Here is a 21,202-nt window from a genome sequence, read left to right as displayed (position 1 = left end):
AAACTACATTCCCAGATTACAGGCCCAGAACGCTTGGGTAAAAAAACTCATTGTAGTGGGGCCAAGCATACCTGGTGGATCTGGGAACGTTGGGGCACATATGTTCTGAAGGCAAAATGAGAGAAGAGGGCTTTGAGGCTACAAGCACTGGAAAAGTATGGTGTGTGAACTTCCCCAAGATGTAAGTCAAAAGTGATTCTATGCTATAAAAATGAGGAAGGGTAATAATTATCTGGCTTTTTATGTTTTTGAAACATTATATTTCTTCAGAAATATTTTTTCTCATGTTTGAGTATCCCTGACATGTTGGCCACTAAATATGTGTTTAGCCTGCCTGGTGGGTCACCCCTGAGGGAACCCAAGATCATAACCCCAAAGCCAGAAGATTTGGGGAACCAGAAAGAGACTTGAGGGCTCTTGCACCCCACTTGGATCCTGTGCCCCTCATCTCAGTCTCCTACTGCCCAGTGCGGCCAGTACTCCTTGCCGTCTGTTTCCAGCTTCCCAGCCAGCCAGCTAAGCCGAAGAATTTCGTCTGTTGTTTTGATGATACATTCTGTGGTATGTTCAGGAACCCAGCTCAGATTTCCTGAGGGCAAACCAAATCAAACACATCAAACTCCTTTCCTCCTTGCTCAGCAAAGTCCACATCCTTCCTTAAGTCCCCACAGTGCACAGTGCTGAAGTTAGCACAACCCACCTAGCCAGGCTGGTAGTGTAGGAGGCCCAAAGGTAGACTCATCGTCTCCCTGTGCTTGCAGCCCTGTGTCTTTGGTGAGCACCATGCTGCAGCAGGGGAAATGGTTTAGCTGTTGATCTTTGGTTTTTGCAGGTAGTGTCAGGAGTTCTTGGAATGGCAAGTGATTATTTGTACGGTGGTCTTCCGACATGGGCCTTGTCTAGAAGTTTGGCGGAGGGAGGGGCTCAGAGGCCAGGTTGAGTGGCAGCGTGGGAGTAGAAACACTAGATGCCAGGAGATGAAGTCATTTGGCAGACTCTTGGATGAACAGAGAGAGGCAATCAGAGCATGGTGGGGGCAGCTGCCACCCAGTTCAACTTGTCGCCAGTGAGTCCAAGGAAATTATATGTTGTCTGGCAAAGGCTGTCCACTGTCTTGCTCTATATCCTTGGCTGGGACCAAGAACTGCAGTCCCTGCCCTTTCCCGAGATCCTGGAACTAACGACAGTTCCTGAGGTTTGCCACAAAGGGATGACAGCTAGCTTCTGTAACACAGAGGGAAGCCAGGGCCAGCCATCAATTAGATACCCCTGGGCATCTGAGGTAGGGGCTGCGGCAGGGGCCGCCTGTCAGCCGCACAGGCCGCTCTTTCCACTGGGAAATGAAACATCTTCCACGTCTGCTGGGCAGTTGCCAGGCCACAGCCCTGGGGACAGGGGGATGCAAGCCATATTTTGGATGGCAAGCAAGTAGTCTTGCGGTTACAACCAGTGTGACTTAGTGTAAGAAAGAACATAGGCCCAGGAAGTGACAGCAAGGCCTACTTGATGATTGTGTGACTTCATTTGTATCCTCCTCAGCCACTTCACTGAGTGATTTTTCAACTAAGTTACTAAATGTTTTCTCATTGATGAAATTTTTGTAACATTACATTGCTCCATTTTTGTGAGGACTAAAAATAATAAATAGTGGGTTGACCTTAATAGGTGCTCACTAAAGTGGCATGACCAGCAAACAGATGTCCCCATTCCTCTGGTAGAGGTTACCTCACAAGAGCAGAGGTTTGAGGGAGACCCAGGGAACTGGCATAGAGGATGGAAGCTGCCCAGGGCACAGCTGACATCCTAGCATGCTTTGTGTTTTCCTGGGCAGTTCTTTGACCCCAGTAAAGGGAGACTGGCAAAGATGTGTACACCACTATGTGCCAGAGAGACACACATATTTAAGGTCTGCCATATCTGTTGCACAATTTGGCAAAACTTTCGTTATGGGAAAACAAGTACAGACCATGAGTTGTAGTGGGAAGGGAGCATGCCAGCCTTTCTCCAGGCTGGATTTAAAGGTCAGAACGAAAGCCTGGTTTGCCCTCTCTGCGCACAGTGATGGGGTGTTGTCATGATGGCTGGACCTCTGTAACTAATAAGGAGTGGATAAAACCCTACTGTGCCCTGACCCAGGTGCTGTTTCTATTAGGGCCTTCCTCCCAAGGCCTGAAGTTCGGGGTTTAAGGAACCTTACGTCTCCTCTGATCAGGGAGGAGGCTGATAGCGTTGGTGACCACTGAAGGCTACGTCTTTCCTCAGCCACTAGCATCCTCAGGAGAGCAGGGCTGGCCCCGTGCTCCCACACTCACGATCCCACACTCCTAGAGCTGGAGTCGCCTGCAAGGTGGCCCTGACTTCGAGTCCTGCCAGTACAAATCTTGCACCCATAGTTCTTTGCTCACCAAGTGGGTGATTGTCCTGCCTGGGAGGCTATCGTGATACTGTCACACAACAGACTCTGGAGGCCAGTGTGTGGCAATAGCCTCTGAAGGGCAAGGTAATTTTTCAGCACAGCCAGCGCCATCAAGGTGACATTCTCATCGTGTCCTGGGGATTTCCTAGACTCCAGGATGCTTATCTTCAGGCTTCATGTCACTTGACAAAATCAAATGCCAATCATAAATAGAGGAGGTTCCTTGGGATTATTATGAGTCAGAACTTTAGTAGATATTAAGGAACATCTGCCTGGGGAAGTGAGATCATGGGGTGGCCTCTTCTCTTTCAAATTCTCACAGTCTAGAGAAGCGACAGCTTCCTTCAGTAGTGCTCATGGAAAGCATCTGTCATGGAAGTGCAATCTTATTTCCCTTGAGAATTGAGTCTGTGACTCAAAAACAGGTTTTGTTTTCTTTTTTTTAACATTGGAGAAGTCTTCTAGGCTGGCCTCAGATTCAGAGATCCACCTACCTCTGCCTCCAAAGTGCTAGAATTAAAGACATGCATTAGCACACCAGGCCTGTGCCTTAATTTCTTCATCTCTGAATGGACGTGATAAAAAAGTAAGCCTGATTGTTTGTTCATTTTTTTCGAGACAGGATTTCTCTGTGTAGCCCTGGCTGTCCTAAAACTTGCTCTGTAGACCAGGCTGGCCTTGAACTCACAGAGATCCGCCTGCCTCTGCTCCAACACTGCCCGTCCTGTCCCATCTCTCTGAGCAGTGAGTGACTTGTCCTTTCATTTTGCTCCCTCCGAGGAACAGTATGAAGAACGGTTCCTGCAGGAGGAGACCGTATCACAGCAGATCAACTCCATTGAACTCCTGAGGACGCAGCCGCTGGCTCCCCCTGCAGTGACGAAGTCACAGCAGCCCCTGCAGAGAGAGGTGTACCTGAGGGGTCGGCTGGCCTCCAAGCCCACCGTCATCAGGGGAATCACCTACTATAAAGCCAAGGTCTCTGAGGAGGAAAATGACATTGAAGAGCAGCGTGAGTCTGGGTCAGCGGGACGGCCATTTGGATCCTGCAGAGATGGGGCTCCACACACCGCCCATAGCGCAGTGTTCAGTTACCTACATGTTTGCTAAGAAGCCTTGGGCAGGCCACCTAAGTTTTCTGGGTTTTAGAAGACACCATGGCCAAGGATAGATGAGTTGGAGGGACTTCTGCATCTTCTTGTCCAGTCCTTGTTTGCAGATGGAGAAACCAAGGCCAGGACAGAATGACTTCCTTGGAGATACTTGGTAGGCTCTGCCATCTGCTCCTCTCCAGGGTCATCAGGCTGGCTGAGTATCCAGCACCTGCCCCTGTCCACCTTCAACCTTCCTGCCTTTTTGTAAGGAATAGACGAGCCTGTTTGTGTTGTCTCCAAGTCTACTGTCATCTTTCTTTTCCTTGCCCAAAGCTCCCCGGAAGCCACTATTCCCCCTCCCTGAACCAGCGCTTTTCCTCGCTGGGATTTGGAAACAGCCTTCCAAGCTGCCTTCCTGCTTCAGCTTGTTCTTTTGTCCGCTGCTTTATTCTCAGCCTGTAGCTGCGGAGTCATTTTGCCTGCTTTAGCTGTGTTTTCTGTTATTGACTGTGGGAGCTCTCTCCAAATCCCGCTTCCGGTCCAGCCCCTGGGATGCCTTCTCCTTGCCTGCTGCTTGCAGTTTCTCTTACCTCCTGGTGTTCTCAATGAACATCTGAAATCTAACTTTCTGGCTAATTTTCTTGCACCTAGAGCCCTTGTCCCCTCTAACGAATCTTTGCTTCCCATGTCTTTTCTGCTCAGAATCCTTCAGCTTCATCCATGTCACCCAGAATAAAAACTGAATTCTACAAGGACGCCAAGCTGCCTATGACCCAAACTCCATTTTCCTCTGACCTTACCTCCCGCTCACACCCTCTGCTGTGTCCACACCAGCTACCTCAATGCTCCTCAGCCTCAGTAGGCTTATTCAGGCCAGCGCTTCTCATCACTGTCTTTCCCACCTAGAATCCTTCCATCCCTCCCGCTTGCTGCTCGGCTTACGGTGTTAACCCTCTCCAGGATCGCTCCCTACCATCTCATTGAGTCTCATCTGGCCACTCTGTTTGTTCCTGCAAGGTTTTAGTCGTTTTATTTTCTGTCTTTCTTCCTTTAAAATTATTTTTAGATATTGTTTTCCAGGCTGGCCTCCAACTGGCTGTGTAACCCAGGCTATCCTTGAACTCAAAATCCTCCTGACACACTTTCCCAAGTGCTAACATTGCAGGTGTGAGCTGTCCAGGCTCATAGTCCTTGACTGCTCCTCCCCAGTCCCCCACAAAGCTAGGGTAAGAATAGCAACAATTTGTTCACAGACTCCCAAGGAAAGACACTGCCCTTCTAACCATGTTCCTGGCCAGCTTCTAAGTCCCCAGCCAGGAGGGTTTGGGATAGACTTCACCTAGAGGACTTGTATAACACGCACGAGGCCTAGGTTCGACTGCCAAAAAGAAAATAAAAGTGATAAGGTGAAATTTTGCCTGCACTTCCTCTCCAAGATCACTGCCACCTTGCAGCAAGGAACCCTATTCACCTGCCAGTCGCCCCCCATTCTTGGCCAGATTGTTCCTTGCCCCAGGCCACAAATGAGTCTTGTGTTTGTTCCACAGATGATGAGCTTTTCAGTGGCGACACAGGCGTGGACTTGCTGATTGAAGATCAGCTCCTGAGGCATGAAGACCTATTGACAAGTGCCACCCGGAGGCCAGCACCCACTCGCCACGGTGCTGCTGTAACAACTGATGCAAGCGTCCAGGCCACATCCTTGTCCTCAGTCCAGGCCTCTGCCTCAGCAGCCAGCCTTGCTGATCCTGACCAGGCCTCAGCTGTACAGCTCTTGGCAACCACACAAAGTAACACGGTGTTTCCAGAACCTACGGGGGCGATGCCTTCTACTCATGTCCCACCCACCACCGTGGCCCACACAGCCATCCCACCACTTCCAGCCTCCCTTGCTCCAGCAGTGGTTCCTGAGGACACATCTGTGGACGCACCACACTTGGTCCCAGGATTGCCTGACACAGCTGGGACAGACATGCCTGAGGAAGAGGAGACTGCGGGGCAGGAAGCAACTTCTGCTGGCCCTATCCTGAGCCCCGAAGAAGAAGATGACATCCGGAATGTCATAGGTGAGTTCTTCACCCCTGCACTGGATCTCCTCTGGTTGGTTTGGTAAAAGGTAGAGAACGCTGTAGAGAATGGGGACCAGGAAGCTAGGCCTCTAGCTGCGGCCGAGCACTGGGCTGGCATGAGCGAGGCTCTGGGTCTCACTCTCAGCTCTGCCAAAGCAATGCAAGAAAGGCTAGGGAGGGTCTGCCTCTGGCCGGCAGTTAGTTTTCACAACTAGCAGCAAGGCCAACATTTTGATGAAACATGGCATTGTCACCTGCAGAATACTGGAGAACTCTGCATAGAGTTACAAAGAAAGAAACAAGCGAACAATCAAAACAAAACAAAACCTACAAAAAAGTCTTATATTTTAATTAAGTTTGCAATTTTGTATAGGACTGTAATTTTGACTGTCCAAAACTACGGTTTGGACATTTCTGAAGTGTTTATGTATCTGACTGTATCAATGATAAGATTAGTAATCTCCTTTCTAAACTACATATGAATGAATAAAATGAAGACCTCACTGTCATGGATGAGTTTTCCAAACATCAGTTTGTGATGGATACTAAAGTGTCCATCAGCACCCAAATAGAGTTTACCACAGCAAGGTTACCAGACCATGAACCAGCAGAGGGTTTTTATTGGCAGTGGTCCCAGAGTCATAGCAAAGTAGAGCCAGGTTCTTGGTTAGTTTATGGCAACTTGACATAAGCCAGAGTCATTTAGGAAGAGGGAATCCCAACTGAGGAAAATGCCTCCATAATATTGGCCTATAGGCGAGTCTCTCAGGCATTTTCTTGATTAATGATTGCTGGGATAAAACATCATGACCAAAAGCAACCCAAGGAGAAAAGGGTTTCTTTGGTTCGTCATTAGGGAAGCCAAGGCAGGAACTTAAGGCAAGAATGTGGAGGCAGGAACTGAAGCAGAGGCCATGGAGCAGTGTTACTCACTGGCTTGCTGATCATGGCTTGCTCAGTCTGCTTTTTTATAGAACCCAGGACCACCTGCCCAGAGATGGCACCACCCACAGTGAGCTGGGCACTGTGCTGGCTGCTGGGAAGGCTGGCAAGAGTTTTTAAAGAAGTTGTCATTTGAGTTGGGTTTAAAAGAATGAATAGGAGTGTTCTATGAAGACAAAAAAAGAGAGCCTTCAGACTGGCAAGTCCAATGGTTCAAGGTACATTCTAGAAGCAAGGCAAAGACAAGACCTTTTGTTCAGAGAACTCCATGGCCACAAGATGACTCTGAGAATAAGGAAACCAGGGAGCAGGGGGTTGGGATGGCAAATAGAAAGAGTCATAGGAAGTAGCTGACTACCTGGGTATGGTGGCGTGAATTTAAAATCCTAGGACTCAACAGGCCAAGATAGGAGGAACTCCAGTTTGAAGCCAACTTGGGCTATATAACAAGACCCTAAGTTCAAAAACTGAGTGGCGGGGTGATGCTGTTGGGTGGTGGGGTGATGCTGTTGAGTGGCGGGGTGACCCTGTTGAGTGATGGGGTGACATTGTTGAGTGGTGGGCCTGTCAAATATTTGGGAAATCTATTTGCTTTAGCAGAGGGCAAGGTCTGTCTCATTGTCCTCACTCCCTTCTTTCCAGCTCCCATCCCTGTGGTAACCCTGTTCCTGGCCCCTCTTCAACATATGGTGCTAGTTCCAAGAACAAAGTAGTACAGGGGGCACCTACCGAAGGCCACACATCTGGCACTGTACCTTCTTTCCTGTCCCTGCCACTGGCAGCAAAGTGATCTTGGCAAAGCCTGACCTTCCTTTGAGTCTCTAATGAAGTGAGCAGTTTTCTGACTGTCTTTTCTTTCATGATGTTCTGTGGTTTTTCTGAGGAAATTTACAAGGCTGTAAGGCATGTCAATTGGGGGGAAAGTCTCAGAAAAATGACAGAGTAGGAGCAGGGGACAGGTAGTGTCTTAATTACTTTTCTTTTGCTGTGACCAAACACCATGATCAAGGCAACTTATAAAAGACAGCATTTAACTGGGCTTCTGGTTTTAGAGGGTTAGGATTCATGATGCTGAAGTAAAGGCATGGTAGCAGGGACAGCTGAGAACTCACATCCTGATGTTCATGCAGGAGGCAGAGACAGAAGGAACATTGGAAAGGGTAAAAGTTTTTTGAACTCTCAATGCCTGCTCTAGTGACACACTTCCTCCAACAAGGCCACACCTCCTAATCCTTCTCAAACAGTTCCATCAACTGGAGATAAGGAATTCAGACAGAAGAGTCAGTGGGGGTCATTCTTATTTAAACCACTACAGGTAGTGAGAGTCCCCAGGCTAGGCTCTCAGGGCACAGTTTCAGGCAGGCTCACCAAGAAGGCAGCTCTTAGGTGGCAGAGATAGTGCTGGAGAAGGAGAAAGGGTTTGTTTTGTTCTCTCTCTCTCTCTCTCCCTCCCTTCATCTCTCTTCTTCCCTCTCTCTGTATTCCTCTCTCTCGCCCTCCCTCTCCCCCCCTGTGTATGTGTGTGTCTCTATGTGAGATGTGTGTATGTGCTTACGTGTGTATATGGGTGTGTATACACATATATGTGACAGTCTTAATGTGACACCAGGTATCTTTCTTGATAGCACTCCATGCTATTTGTTGAGGCAGGGCCTCTCACTAAACCTAGAGTTTCAGAGTCTGGCGAGTCTAGCTGGCCAGCTTGCCCCTGGAATCTGCCTCCTGAATGCTGAGACTACAGGCAATCAACATACTACCCTGACTTTTAAGTGGGTTCTGGGGACCTGAACCCCAGTCCTCATACTTGTGCTCTCCTAACCATCTCTTCAGCCTTTCCTCTCCTCTTCTTTCCATTCCTCTCCTCCTTACCCTTCTCATCCCTTCTCTTCCCCTTCCCTCCTCCCCCTTCCTCTCCTCTCTCTCCTCTTCTGCCCTTCCTTTTTCTTTCCTTCTTTTTCTCTTATTTTTCTTCCCACTGCATGGATAACTGCCATGCTACCCTCAGGTTACCCTTAACCATAGCCCTAAGATCCTTCACCTTTCCAGCTCCCTTGGCCCCACACTCCACCCTTCAGCTTCCTGACACCCTTGGGTGGGAAGGGAAGTTCCTTTAACTCTTTCACCTTCTGACCCCACTGCCCTCTGCTGGTAGCTGAAAAACTCACTGTGAGGCTAGCCTATAGATGAGGTCTACAAGCCTTTGATCTTGAGGTCATTGGGTTTGAGCCTGGGAGCCTCTGCTTTCATAGACAAGAGCCAAAGGCAAACTCCCCACTGTTTCCAGCCTGGATCCTATCTCCCAATCTCTCCTACCTGCCTTGCCAGGTTTTCCACCTATGGACCTTTAAACCAGTGTGACTGCCAATAGGTACTTGTCTGGAGTTCTCTTAGTAGTTCAGCTGGTATGCCCAGAACATCTGTGTCCTGACCCCCATTTACCTGGTGACCGGAGCTGGATATTGGGGACACATTCTCTTGGTGCTCAATATTCTGTTTGCCTGGGCTGAGTCTTGCAGACCCTGGCAGGGGATGTTGTTTCAAAGGCACTGGCGTTCCTGCCTCTTCTATCCACCCAGAAAAAAAACTTGAACGGTGATGGATACAGTGTTTTGTTCGGTTGCCAAGGATAGGACAAGGGAGTGGTCCAGGGAAGGAATTATTTTACCCTTTATTTTTTGATAGTTTGACGCATATATACAATGCATTATGGTTATATTCACCTTCCATTATTACTGCTCCCCATTATCCCCTCGTTCTTCTCTCAACCCCATCTTCCTGACTAGTTCCCCTCCCTCAACCATTAGCAGCCAACAGCTCTTCGGGGAAAGGCGGGACCTCGTGGACACCTCCTCTATCCAGGATGGAATGTTGAAGGCTGTGTGCTCATGGTTGCATGGGCCATGCCGTATCTGGATGGCAGTATTTTATGTCTGTCCTCCTCATCCTCTGGCTCTTAAATTCTTTCTGCTCCTTGGGTAGTCATTTCTCCTCTGCTGACCAGCGCCTCCCCCTGGCTGCTGTTAGTGTGGATAAGGTTCTATTCCTAGAATCCTCAACCCAAACTCCTGACTTTCTGTGCCTGGCTAAGCAAGAACATGATGTGTTGATATCTCCCAGTCACCAGCTAAATAGAAATCATTTGGCTGGAGGAGGTACAGGCCACTAGGTTGCTGCTGGCAAGGGTGTACTGCTATTTTGTTTTGTCATTTATTTAGGTTTTGTTGGGGGCTGGCAGTTTTGATTTTTTGCACAGCTTAAAATGTGTTTCTTTTCTCTTTTCTTTCCCTAAAACAAAACAAAACAAAATTTGGCCTCCAGGTCATAATTTTTTTATTTTTGCCTCAGCTTCACAAGTGCTAAGATTATTTGTTTAGATTTGTTTTGCTTTTGAGACAGGGTTTTGCCACTGTCCTGGAATGTCCTGAAATTTGCTATGTAGCTCAGGCTGGACTTGAACGACTCAGAGAGATCTTCCTGCCTCTACCTCCTAAATGCTGGGAATAAAAGTGTTCCCTACCTTGCCTGACCTTCCCACATGGTTTTAAAGGCAGTGTAGCCTAGGTTAACCTCAACCTTCACCTTCTGGTCCTCCAGACACTTTTTGACTTTTGGAATTATAGGAGTGCATCACCACACCAGGGTTTATGTAGTGCCCAGGATAGAACCCAGGACTTCACGCATGCGAGCTACATCCCCAGCCTCTAAAGGGAATATCTTACCCCAGGTTTCTAGACCTGGTTTTGTGATGGCCTAAGATAGCCAGCACTATCCTCAAGGAAGCTTAAATCTCAAGAACTTTCTAGCACAGGTAAATGGGGATTGTTTTTCTGACACTGTGGTGTAGCTCTGAGATGGAGAGAGGGAAGTTCCTGGTAATGTCAAGCGGCAGCCTGGACTCAGGAGAGACTGAGGACCCAGGAACTCAGTGCCTCTGCTCAGCAGCTCCTGTTGCTGTAGAGAACTAGAATGCTTGCGCTAAATGGCCACAGCCCTGCAGATTCCTAGACGTTATCAGTGCCAAGTCCTGATGTGATTCTGTGAAGGGGTCAGTTAGGGGCAGTGGCGGGGGAGGGAAGGACACGAAGGGCAAGCCTATGACAACACCAGCATGCGTTGGTCTGTTTGACTCTATCATGATCTGTAAAGAATGTCTCCCCCACAGAGCACAAAGCTTGAGAAACCCCAGGGCTTGGCCAACCACTCTGGCAGTGCTGTGAGGGGCTGGGCCTGCCTGCCTCAGGTCAAGGAGGCCGCTGCAGGGACACTCAGGGAGAAGGATGCTGATGTAGCCTGGGACTGTGCTTTTCAGTGGCTCCATGGCCCCAAGACTCTGTACAGGACAGACAGCAACCTGTCACAGGCTACAGGCAAAAGTCTGGTAACTCCTCTATCCCAACCCTCAACTCATAGGGAAATTGACGGTCTCCTAACACAGGCCGTAAAAATATGTCTATAAAGTAAAGTTGTTCCTTGGATGTATATAGACAAAAGTCTGAGGCCCTCAAGGAGGATAAATCCTCTTGTACTTGAAGCTACACCCCTCGATGCCAGGTCATGGGGATCCAGAATGAGCAAGGCATGGTCATTCCCTTAATGGGGCTGACCAAGGGAGGAGGTTGGCAGCCAGGGTAACAAACATGTCTGAAGTAAGCATCAGACACGTCAGAGACCACTGTGGTGGGGCTCCCCCAGGGTCACAGGACAGAGAAAAACCCAAAGCAGAATACAGTAAGAGCCAGGCTTGTCAGGGGAAAGACAACGTGGGTGTTCCAGCACAAACTGACACAGGATAAATTGTTACACATCCATATTAGTTATCTTTCTGTTGCTGCGATAAGACATCATGACCAAAAACAACATAAGGAAGGAAGAGTAGATTTTGGCTTATGGTTCCAGAGGGCCAGAGTCCCTAATGCCGGGGAAGACATGACCACGTGCAGCAGGAGCAGGGAGCTGGCTGGTCACATTTTCTCTCCATCCATGGGAAGCAGGGAGGTTTCACAGAAAGTGAGCAATTCTCAAAGCCTGCCACCAATGACATACTTCTTCCAGAAAATCTGAACCTCCTGAAGGTTCCAAAACTTCTCCGAACAATACACTTGCCTCTGGGAGATGTCTTCCCCTCAAATCACCACACCTTAGGGTTTTCAAAATGGCAGCTTCAGAACATTAACATGGAGCAAACCCTCCGAGCAAGAACCCTTGTTACTGCACAGGCCAAAGGCTCATCAAGACATCCCTGGGCATGGCCCCCATCAGGCAGCCTGGCATAAGCAACTAGAAAAGGGTGAGAGACCTCGGGCCGGCAATCTTAAGACTGAGTTCATTCTGAGGTGTCTTTTTCTATGTGTGTTCTTGCGTTTGAATGCCTTTGGGTCATTTGCTGTTCAGTTCCCTGTTCAGCTGCTGTTCTGTGGCGATCTGCCACAGAGATTGTCGCACACTCAGCCTGGTGGGCTCATTTTAGTGTCTGCTTGCTGCCTAGAAGCAGCTGAGTCAAGACTTCTGAATAGAAATGTTAAGAAGTAAGAATGGTTCCTTGAGGTGATGGCACAAGCATTTAATCCCAGCACTCAGGAGGCAGAGGCAGGTGGATCTCTGTGAGTTCAAGGCCAGCCTAGTCTACAGAACAAGTTCCAGGACAGTGACAGTCAGAGCTACACAGAGAAACCCTGTCTTAAAAAGACTAATAATAATAATAATAATTAATAAATAAAAAGATGAAGTAAGAACGATGATGCTGGAGGACTGTGATATATGATGAGGACTTGAGGCTTCACATGGTAGTTAGAGATGTACAGTTACTAAGGTCTTAAGCAGATGTATATTATGGGAATTCAACTCTTACGTAAGGCTGTGGGCAGGCAGGCTGGATGGAGGTGAATTAGCAAGAGCGCTGGTGTCACCGGCATGAACCATGCCAGTGGCAATGAGATCTACACGAAGTCTGTGGTGGAGGGGGAGGGCTGGGGGTGAGGAGGAGAGAGAATGGATGCAACTCACAGACCACTTGAAAAAGCATGGGTGGAGGAGATGTCAGAATTACCCCAGCTTCTGGCTTGGTTGGTGGGTATCATGCTGTGTCAGGAAATCCAGGTGGAGTAGAATGTGAATGAGGGGAGCAAGTGAGGACACTTGTCAGTAACCGGGAGTAGGGAGGCAGAAGGACACCCAGGGACAGGTGTCAGGTAGGCCATCGCATGCACCATGTTGGAGACCCAGACCGGGCTCTGTGTCTTCAGTGGGAGCTGATGGGAGCAAATGAAACACCTGGGAGGGAATGGGGGCTGAGAAGTTAGATGGGGGGATGGGATAGGGGCTGGGCGGCAGTGGCCTGTACCACCTCCTGAGATGGGGCGCCGCAGATGGCCCTCAGTGTCTGAGCCGAAGACAAGCTTGACTAGATTAGGAGGATGACAACATCCCCGAGGGGCAGCGGCAAGCATGTAAGGCAGCAGGCAGGGAGAGGCCAAAAGCGTGTAGGTATGGTAAAGGGAACACCCCGTAGGATGAAGGAGTACCTTGCAGATGTACTCCTTCGAGCTGACGGTGGGACAGGGGACTTAAGTTTGCTGCTCTCATCATCTAGGCTATGACATGTAAGCAGATGTATGTACTGAACGGGGAGGGAGTCTTCCCCTCAGATCCGGTAAGCTGGCTGTCTGCCTCGAAGGACTATGGATGAGCAGCTGGTTTAGAAGAGCAAGTGCTCAGTGGATGGTAGTGTCTGCCACCATCATCCATGGTAGCCCTGCTCCGAGTTAGACCAAGAGGGGCACAGGTAGAGCTCTCTTCCACGAGGGTCCGTGAAGCCCTGCTACCTCTTGCTTCCTCACTAAGGCCGATGGTCTGTGCCCATGGGTGGGAGCTTTGAGACTCTCTTAGTGACTTGCTTCATGGCTGTCACAAAATACCTGACAAGAAGCAAACTTAAGGAAAGGAGGGTTTATTCTGGCTCACATTCGAGGACGCAGTCCGTCATGGGGAGGTGGGGAGTGATGATGGCCGGATCTTGGGGCAGCTGGTCACACTGTATTGACAGTCAGAAAGCAGGGGGTGATGGGTACTGTTTAGGTCACTTCCTCCTTTTTGTTTGGCTTAGAGCCCCAGCCCACGGAACAATTCTGCTCACAGTTAAGGTGATGGTCCCAAATCCCTCATGAGCTTGCCCAAGGCTTGTCTTCTCCATGATTATAGTTCCCCTCAAATTGGCCATATTAACAATCACACGAACTGTCCCAGACTCTGAGCATGGTAACATGTCTGGGCCTCGTGCTCTCCTGACTCCCCGGGATCCTGTCTTCCAATGGTTCTGACGTCATGCACATCAGTCCTACCTTCCTGCATGGATTCATTATTCTGTAGGGTTTTCTACAACCCAGGGACATAGGGAAGTTTGTCCCGAGGACCCAGGTATCAGCCCTGCACAGCTGCAGGCTGGGATTTCCATCTTCCTATAGGAGCAGGGACACCTCCCCTTGCTCCAGATGCTGACCCTACCTGTATCCATTCCCACTCTACCCATTTGCCCTCAGCCTCCTGGCTAAAAACAACATTTATTCTCTAGCAGCTCTGTAGGCTAGAAGTCTCAAATGAGTTTTATAGGACTAAATTCTTGGTGTCAGAAGTCTAGTTCCTTCCAGAGACTCCAGGGGAGAACCTGTGCCTTATTTTTCCAGCGTCCACTTGGTGCCAGCATTCCGTGGCCTGCGGCTACATCAGCCCAGTCTGTGTTTCCATCAACACAACGCTCCTCCTCTTCCGTAGCCTGTTTCCTGCTTCCCTGGTGTGTGGACAGTTGTGATGGTTTAGAAGCCACTTAGATAATCCCTGACAATCTCAAGATTTTTGATCCAGTCACACCAAGTCCTTTTTGCCATAGAAGATCACGTCCGTGAGCCCGAAGGGTTAGAGCGTGGGCATCTTGGAAGGCCTGTCTTGGTTTATTTCTTTTTAAGCTGCTGCAATAGAGTACTCCAACAAAAGAAAGCAGCTTGATGGAAAAGGGGTTTATTTCAGCTTACAGCTCAAGGTCCCTTTTATGGAGGGGAAACCAAGGCAGCAAGAGCTCAAAGCAGCTGACCGTCACACATCCGCAGTCAGGAAGCAGAGAGTAATGTCTGCATGCGCCACCCCCTGGGGGCAGGACATTCCACTCTGCCACAGTCACCATAATCCCCCAGTGGTATGCCCAGAGGCTCGGCAGGCACCCAAACGAGTCCATACTCTGCAAGGGTGACAGTGAACACTAACTGTCACAGGGCAGTCACTCTGCTGGCTCTCTCTTGTCAGGGTGGATTCTCCACGTGCTTTCGCTGTGTGCTGTGAAAAAGTCAAGGCTCTAAGCCATCATGGGGGCAACATAGACATTGGAGTTAGCGGCAGGGCCAAAATGGAGACAATTGGCTCTGAGGCCAGGCATATTGACAGTCCTAACCTGAAGGCCCTGCCACTGAACATCTCAAGGCTGACATGGGACCCTACCTACCGGTGTTTGGCTATTCCCAGGAAATGAGGAATTCATCTTGGCTTCCAGAGCCGTTGGCAACTACTTAATGTGTGGTGAGAGATGGGTATGGCTGGAGCATCTGTGACAGTAACACCTTCTCTTACATGGCATTTGTGGGCCTTCAGGGCATGGCTGGCAGAGAATTGGTCAAGGAAGGAGGTACATGAGTTCAGGCTGCCTGGGGATGGCACGAGCGGGCTCACCTCGGTGCGGGGGAGTGTGGCTTCTCCACTGGCAGTCACGGCCCCGCTTAACGCCAGGAAATGAGATATTTTCCATCCGACTGCTGCCAGGCCCTGCTGGAGACTTCTGTTTTATTGTCTTGAACAAATGAGCTCAGGCCTGAGGGAATGAGGCTGGTGGGTGGTTTCTGCTGTTTGTCAAATGGAGACAGCGTCTCTCCCCACTCTGTCAGAGTTGAACCCGATAAACCCCACTCGGAGATGCCTAAAGCCGACCATCTGCAACTCACTGTGAGGCCGGCCTGGAAAACACTGTTCAACCCAGTTCTACCCGATGTCTGCCCCGGAGCCGGGGCCAAGGCACAACTGCCCTTTCCCGCCCTGCTAGCCATAGGCCTTGCATTCCTCCTGCCTCAGATCACTGGGACAGATTTCATGCAACAGACTGGAATGGGGTCTCCTGGAACTTAGAGAACCCTGAATCCAAAATTATTTTTGCCCTATCTTATTTTTGTCCCAAGTGGCCAGAGCCAATCATATTTATCACTATTGTTCCCCAGGGCCACTGGTTTTGATGGCAGGTAGGATGGTGTCTGCTGATGCCCATGGTTATGGGGCCCTGAGGAATCCGATTCTTCGGTTATGCTTTTTCCCCAGAGCCCACACACACGGGGTAGACAAGTGCGTGCTCTGGGAGTTGCACGTGACTTTAGTATCATTCAAGCTGATATTCAGTAATGTCGCATATCAAGCATTTCACATTTTCTATTTAGTCTAGAGTCCTAAATAGTTCTAGTGACCTGTAAGGACCTTTGCTGGATACTGGGCCATTCCAAGGCCACTTGGAGGGGTCCTGCTGAATTCCTGCTCCACTGAGGAAGACCGGAGCTTTAAAAGGGGGCCCACAACTAAAGCTGGTGGGGTGCCTATCCGTCCAACTCCCCAGCAGGAATTCCAGACAGCCTGTTGCTGGTGAGGATATAGATTACGGATTTAATAACAGTTCCCTGCAGACATGATTGTCCACTGTCCAGCCAGAGCCTCCCTGGGCTGCTAGGCACAGATGTGGGCTCCTGGCTATGCCTGTCAGGGTCCTTTCTTTTCACACTTCTCTCTGTTCCCAAGTATCTGACTATCTGCTGGCGCCTGTGGTGTGCCAGATGTTTGGTGTTCTGAGTTCTGAGAATGCAGTAAAAGCCACAGCCCTTGGTGTGTATGCGCTTGTTGGGGTTGATGTAGAGGCACACCCTGGCCTGGTGATCACCCAGTGGTAGAGTACTTGCCTAGTGTGCGTGAAACCCTGTGTTCAATCCCTGCTAACTAAAACATATACACTCACACAGGCACAGGCGTATCATGTAATAGAGGTATGTTTTTGGTACTGTGGTAGCAGGGATCAACAGAACAGGACAGACTGGCTTTCTGGGAGATGGTATATTGTCCAAAAAAATGACTTCATCTCTTTGCCTGTTAAAGAACGGGATCACAAAGACAGAGGCAGGGTGGCATCACAGCGGCCCACCATGACGACTGTGGGGAGCTTTGTGGGAGCAGAATGTAGACTACACACTGGGAGTACCATCGGATGATGCTGAGACGCCTGGTTCCTCGGGACCACAGAGGCGACAGCTGGAGGGAGCAGCAGAACTGAAGGGGCAGGGAGGACATCTTCAGATCACTTAAACCCTTCCGTCATCTCTTCTCCATTAGGAAGGTGCAAGGACACCCTCTCCACAATCACGGGGCCCACCACCCAGAATACATATGGACGGAATGAAGGAGCCTGGATGAAGGACCCCCTAGCCAAGGATGACAGGATTTATGTAACCAACTATTACTATGGCAACACACTGGTGGAGTTCCGAAATCTGGAGAACTTCAAACAAGGTTTGTGGCTCAGCTCTGATGTGGTAATGCCTCCCAGCCACATTCCCCTCTTCTCATTGTGGCATAGTGAGGGTATGCAAGAAGCAGGACATCCTCTATAGACTGGAAAAGGGCATTTCCTGGAGGGGTGGTTGCCTCTTTGACTCTCTCTCCCTCTCTCTGCCCTCTTGGCTCTGCCCCTCACCTTCCTAGCTCCTGGGATATGGAAGACCTTGAACGAGGATAGAAAACATCCTCTCTTCCCCTTGGCCCTCAACAGTTTACAAATCTCAGTTGGATAGATGAGCGTAGGACCCTTGGGACACTCAGCAAGAGGCGAGCGGGATTGCTGTTGCTCTGTGACAGCTGAGGATACTGGGTGAGAACAGGCAGCAATACGCCATTCGGCACTCGGGAGTGGTAGTGCCAAGACCCAGACCCAGGTGTACAGACCCCAGTCTATAGCTGGTCCATCCCAGGCAGCGCTTCCCTGAAGCTTCCCACCTTCTTGCCACCACAGGTCGCTGGAGCAATTCCTACAAGCTTCCGTACAGCTGGATCGGCACGGGTCACGTGGTGTACAACGGTGCCTTCTACTACAACCGGGCCTTCACCCGAAACATTATCAAGTATGACCTGAAGCAGCGCTACGTAGCTGCCTGGGCCATGCTCCATGACGTGGCCTATGAGGAGGCCACACCCTGGCGGTGGCAGGGCCACTCGGATGTGGACTTTGCTGTGGACGAGAATGGCCTTTGGCTCATTTATCCAGCTCTGGATGATGAAGGCTTCAGCCAGGAGGTCATTGTCCTGAGCAAGCTGAACGCCGTAGACCTGAGCACACAGAAGGAGACTACCTGGCGCACTGGGCTCAGGAGGAATTTCTATGGCAACTGTTTCGTCATCTGTGGGGTGCTGTATGCCGTGGACAGCTATAACCAGCGGAACGCCAACATCTCCTATGCTTTTGACACCCACACCAACACGCAGATTGTTCCCAGGCTGCTGTTTGAGAACGAGTATTCCTACACCACTCAGATAGACTACAACCCGAAGGACCGCCTCCTCTATGCTTGGGACAACGGCCACCAGGTCACCTACCACGTCATCTTCGCCTACTGACACACCTGACCCCACAAAGAGAAGCGCAGAGGGGCCACTAGCACCTTGTGTGTGTCTGTGTGCATGTCTGTGTGTGCGAGTGTGCAGGTGGGTGTGTGTTGTTTTAAAATATATATTATTTTGTATAATATGACAGATGTAAAGTGACAGTTCGGGTCTTATTTTTTTTATATGGATTGTAGATCAATCCATACGTGTATGTGCTGGTCTCATTCTCTACAATTTATATTTTTGTGCAAACGAACTTCTCCTTTTGACCAGTAACCTACCTTCCTTTGTGCTCGAACCTCTAACTCGTGAGTGCAAGGTGAAGGGTTTCTTCCGCTGGGTCTTGAGCCAGACTGTGTCAGGAGCAGGAGTGAAGGGCTCAAGAAAGAAGTGCTAAGTGGCGGGAAATTTTTTAATGTATTAGAGAAGTTCTTAAAACTTGAGAAAAAAATGTCTTTTTTTTTTTTTTAATAAAGGAGAAGTTTTAAAATCCTTTCCCAGGTCATTTTTGTTTAACAGAGATGCATTTCACTAGGTGTCAGCCTCCCGCTCCTGCAGGAGGGTCTGCTGTTCCTTGGAAGCGGAAGTATTCTTTCAGCCTAGTGACACACACCTGAAATCCCAGGAAGGCAGCAAGTTCAAGGCCACGTGGGCAGAGTGAATTCCAGGCCAGCTTAGGCAACTTACCAAGCTTCTGTCTGGAAAAAAAGAGAAGAAGAAAAAGAAAGAGTATTCTGTTGCCAAACTGGCCTAAATACAAGTTGAGGTGCAAGACACTCCTTCTCTTGTCCTTGGCATAGTGGTGTTGTGAGTTCTTTCTCTTCCTCTCCTCTTGTCTCCCCGCCCTCTTCTTCTCCCTCCCTATTGCCCCCCTTCTTCCATCTGATAGCCTCATACTCACAATCCTCCTGTCTCACCCTCCCAATCACACTGATCACAAGCACTAGCCCCCCCGCCCACACACACACACACAGCACCAGCAACCCAGCCTCTGGCTCGAAGTTAATTACGTTGAAAATACAAAGCTGAGTGTGACCATCCACAGCCTTCCTTAAGAAATCTTCCCCGAATCAGTCAGCCAATCCACCAGACAGCTGTCTCCTCTTCTCCCCCCAATCTTATCCATTGTATCATCCCAAATGTGCCCCCAGATAGGACATTTCTTACAGAAACAAGGTTCCTAAGGGACAAGGAGAACTGCAGAGCCCCCTAGTTCAAACAGCCCCACATGGGACCTACACCCCACAGTGCAGTTCTGCCAAGGCACAGGCACCCTGAGAAATGTGGGGAATGGTTTGGGAGGAAGCAGAGGTGATAAGGCGGGGAGAGAATGACATCATGTCGCCACACAAGGCCCACTGTCCGTCCCACTCTCTCTGGAGAACCACAGCTGCCGATATATCCTTGTGGGCCTCAGCCTCCTAGCCATGGCCACCCCTCATTGCTGCTCTAGTCTTCCTGTGTGTCTTCCCAGTCTGCCCCTCCACTTGACCCACCGGCTTCCTGGCACCACCCACAATGGACAGGTTTTACTATCCTTTAACGTTATCCATGTCGGCTCCAAGTCCAGTTTCTCAGATGATTCTAGATTTTATCAAGTGGGCAATTAACACTCACCACCTTAAATGATACATTATAAATAAGTACAGCAAAAGTTGTTTTAAGACAAATTTGTGAGTGAGTGTCCATAATTTTTATTTTAGTGTTCTTTTGTAGACCTTGTACCCAGGGATCTGTACAGTTTCTCAGATGGAGAGGGGTTTCAAATGCAGAAAGTGTGAGAAACCCTATCGTGATAGGCGCGGAAGAGTAAAGCAGAAAAGAGAGAGGAAGAGGGAAGGGAGGAGCTTCCTCACTTTAAGCCTAGACTGCCGGTGGCCTGGATGGTTCCAGAGATTCTGAGGTCACTCGGTGAGGTTGGTGGCATTCTGCTGCTACTGCTTGGTCAATGCACGGGAACAGCATGGGTGTCTGCATATGCCTCCTTCCCATCTGCTCCCAGCTTGTGAGGAGGGATGTTGGGCGCCTGTGTCTGAGTCCTGGCTCCCTGCTTGGTCCTTATGTGAGCTCGCGTAAGCCCCTTAACCACTCTGAGTCCAGCTGTCTCAAAATACAGGCCTGACTTTGTCTGCAAGGAAGGTAGATTGTGAAATGCTCAAGGAGGGTAAAGTACAGGTGTGAAAAACATTAGCCATCAGGCTGGGAATGGGGCTCAGTGGGAGGCTTGCTGGCCTAGAACACATGAAGTCCTGGGTTCCGTCCCCAATACAACATAAACAAGAGTTACATATGGCAGTGCACACTTGTAATCACAGCTCTAAGGAAGGGAAGGCAGAAGGATCAAGAATTCAAGGTCATCCTCGACTCCAGAACTAGTTCAAAACCAGATAGGGATAGATAAGACCTTGCCTCAAAAACAGCAGCAACAAACACTGGCCATTATTGCCATCTAAAGATAAATTCCTTATCTTTACTTCCCAAGCCAGCCCCTCCTTCGAATACCTTGATGTTCTCCTGGTCCCCGGGGTCCTAAGCAAAAGACCCTCTTTACTCTCCTCAAGTCTCCACAGCAGCACTCAGGAGGTCAGTAGCTCTGTCAGACAAATCCTAACCCCAGTGTGTGTTGGCTGTGTGATCTTATGATCGGAAACAAGACATTGAGATTCTCTTAGTCCCATTTTTCTCCTGTTAAAAATGTCAGTAATGGATGTCTTAGAGGACTGTTTGGAGATGTAACAAAACAGCTAAAGCATAAGAAGAAATAAATAAGCACTTAGATTTAGCTTTTATTATGAAAATAATTCCAAAAAGAAGAAACCAGGGTGCTGAGGAGACAGCTCAATAGGTAAAGTACCTGTACAGCAGGAGGACCTGAATTTGTGTTCCCTACATCCACATAAAACACGGAACATGGTGGTGCCTGCTTGTTATCCTACCACTGGGGAGTGGAGACAGGCATCCCAGGGGCCCCATGGCCAGCCAATCTAGCTGAACAGGCTGGCTCTGGGTTCAGT

At 49.4% G+C, this 21,202-nt stretch overlaps 1 protein-coding gene across 2 annotated transcripts in view; it reads left to right on the top strand.

The window, feature by feature from the left end:
- Positions 1–18,646, top strand: part of Olfml2b (olfactomedin like 2B) — a 37,332-nt gene extending 18,686 nt beyond the window's left edge. The window contains exons 5-8 of one of the 2 annotated variants that reach the window (XM_057769787.1): positions 3,203–3,428; positions 5,058–5,576; positions 16,923–17,099; positions 17,599–18,646. In XM_057769787.1, coding sequence (XP_057625770.1) covers positions 3,203–3,428; positions 5,058–5,576; positions 16,923–17,099; positions 17,599–18,200 — 1,524 coding nt within the window. In that variant the 3' untranslated portion in view covers positions 18,201–18,646. Of the gene's footprint in view, positions 1–3,196; positions 3,429–5,057; positions 5,577–16,922; positions 17,100–17,598 lie in introns of both variants that reach the window. The other variant, XM_057769786.1, reaches the window with a different exon arrangement.
- The last annotated feature ends 2,556 nt before the right edge of the window (positions 18,647–21,202 follow it).

Source organism: Chionomys nivalis, chromosome 5, assembly GCF_950005125.1.
Source record: "Chionomys nivalis chromosome 5, mChiNiv1.1, whole genome shotgun sequence".
NCBI lineage: Eukaryota > Metazoa > Chordata > Mammalia > Rodentia > Cricetidae > Chionomys > Chionomys nivalis.
This window is presented reverse-complemented; position numbering and strand designations above follow the sequence as displayed.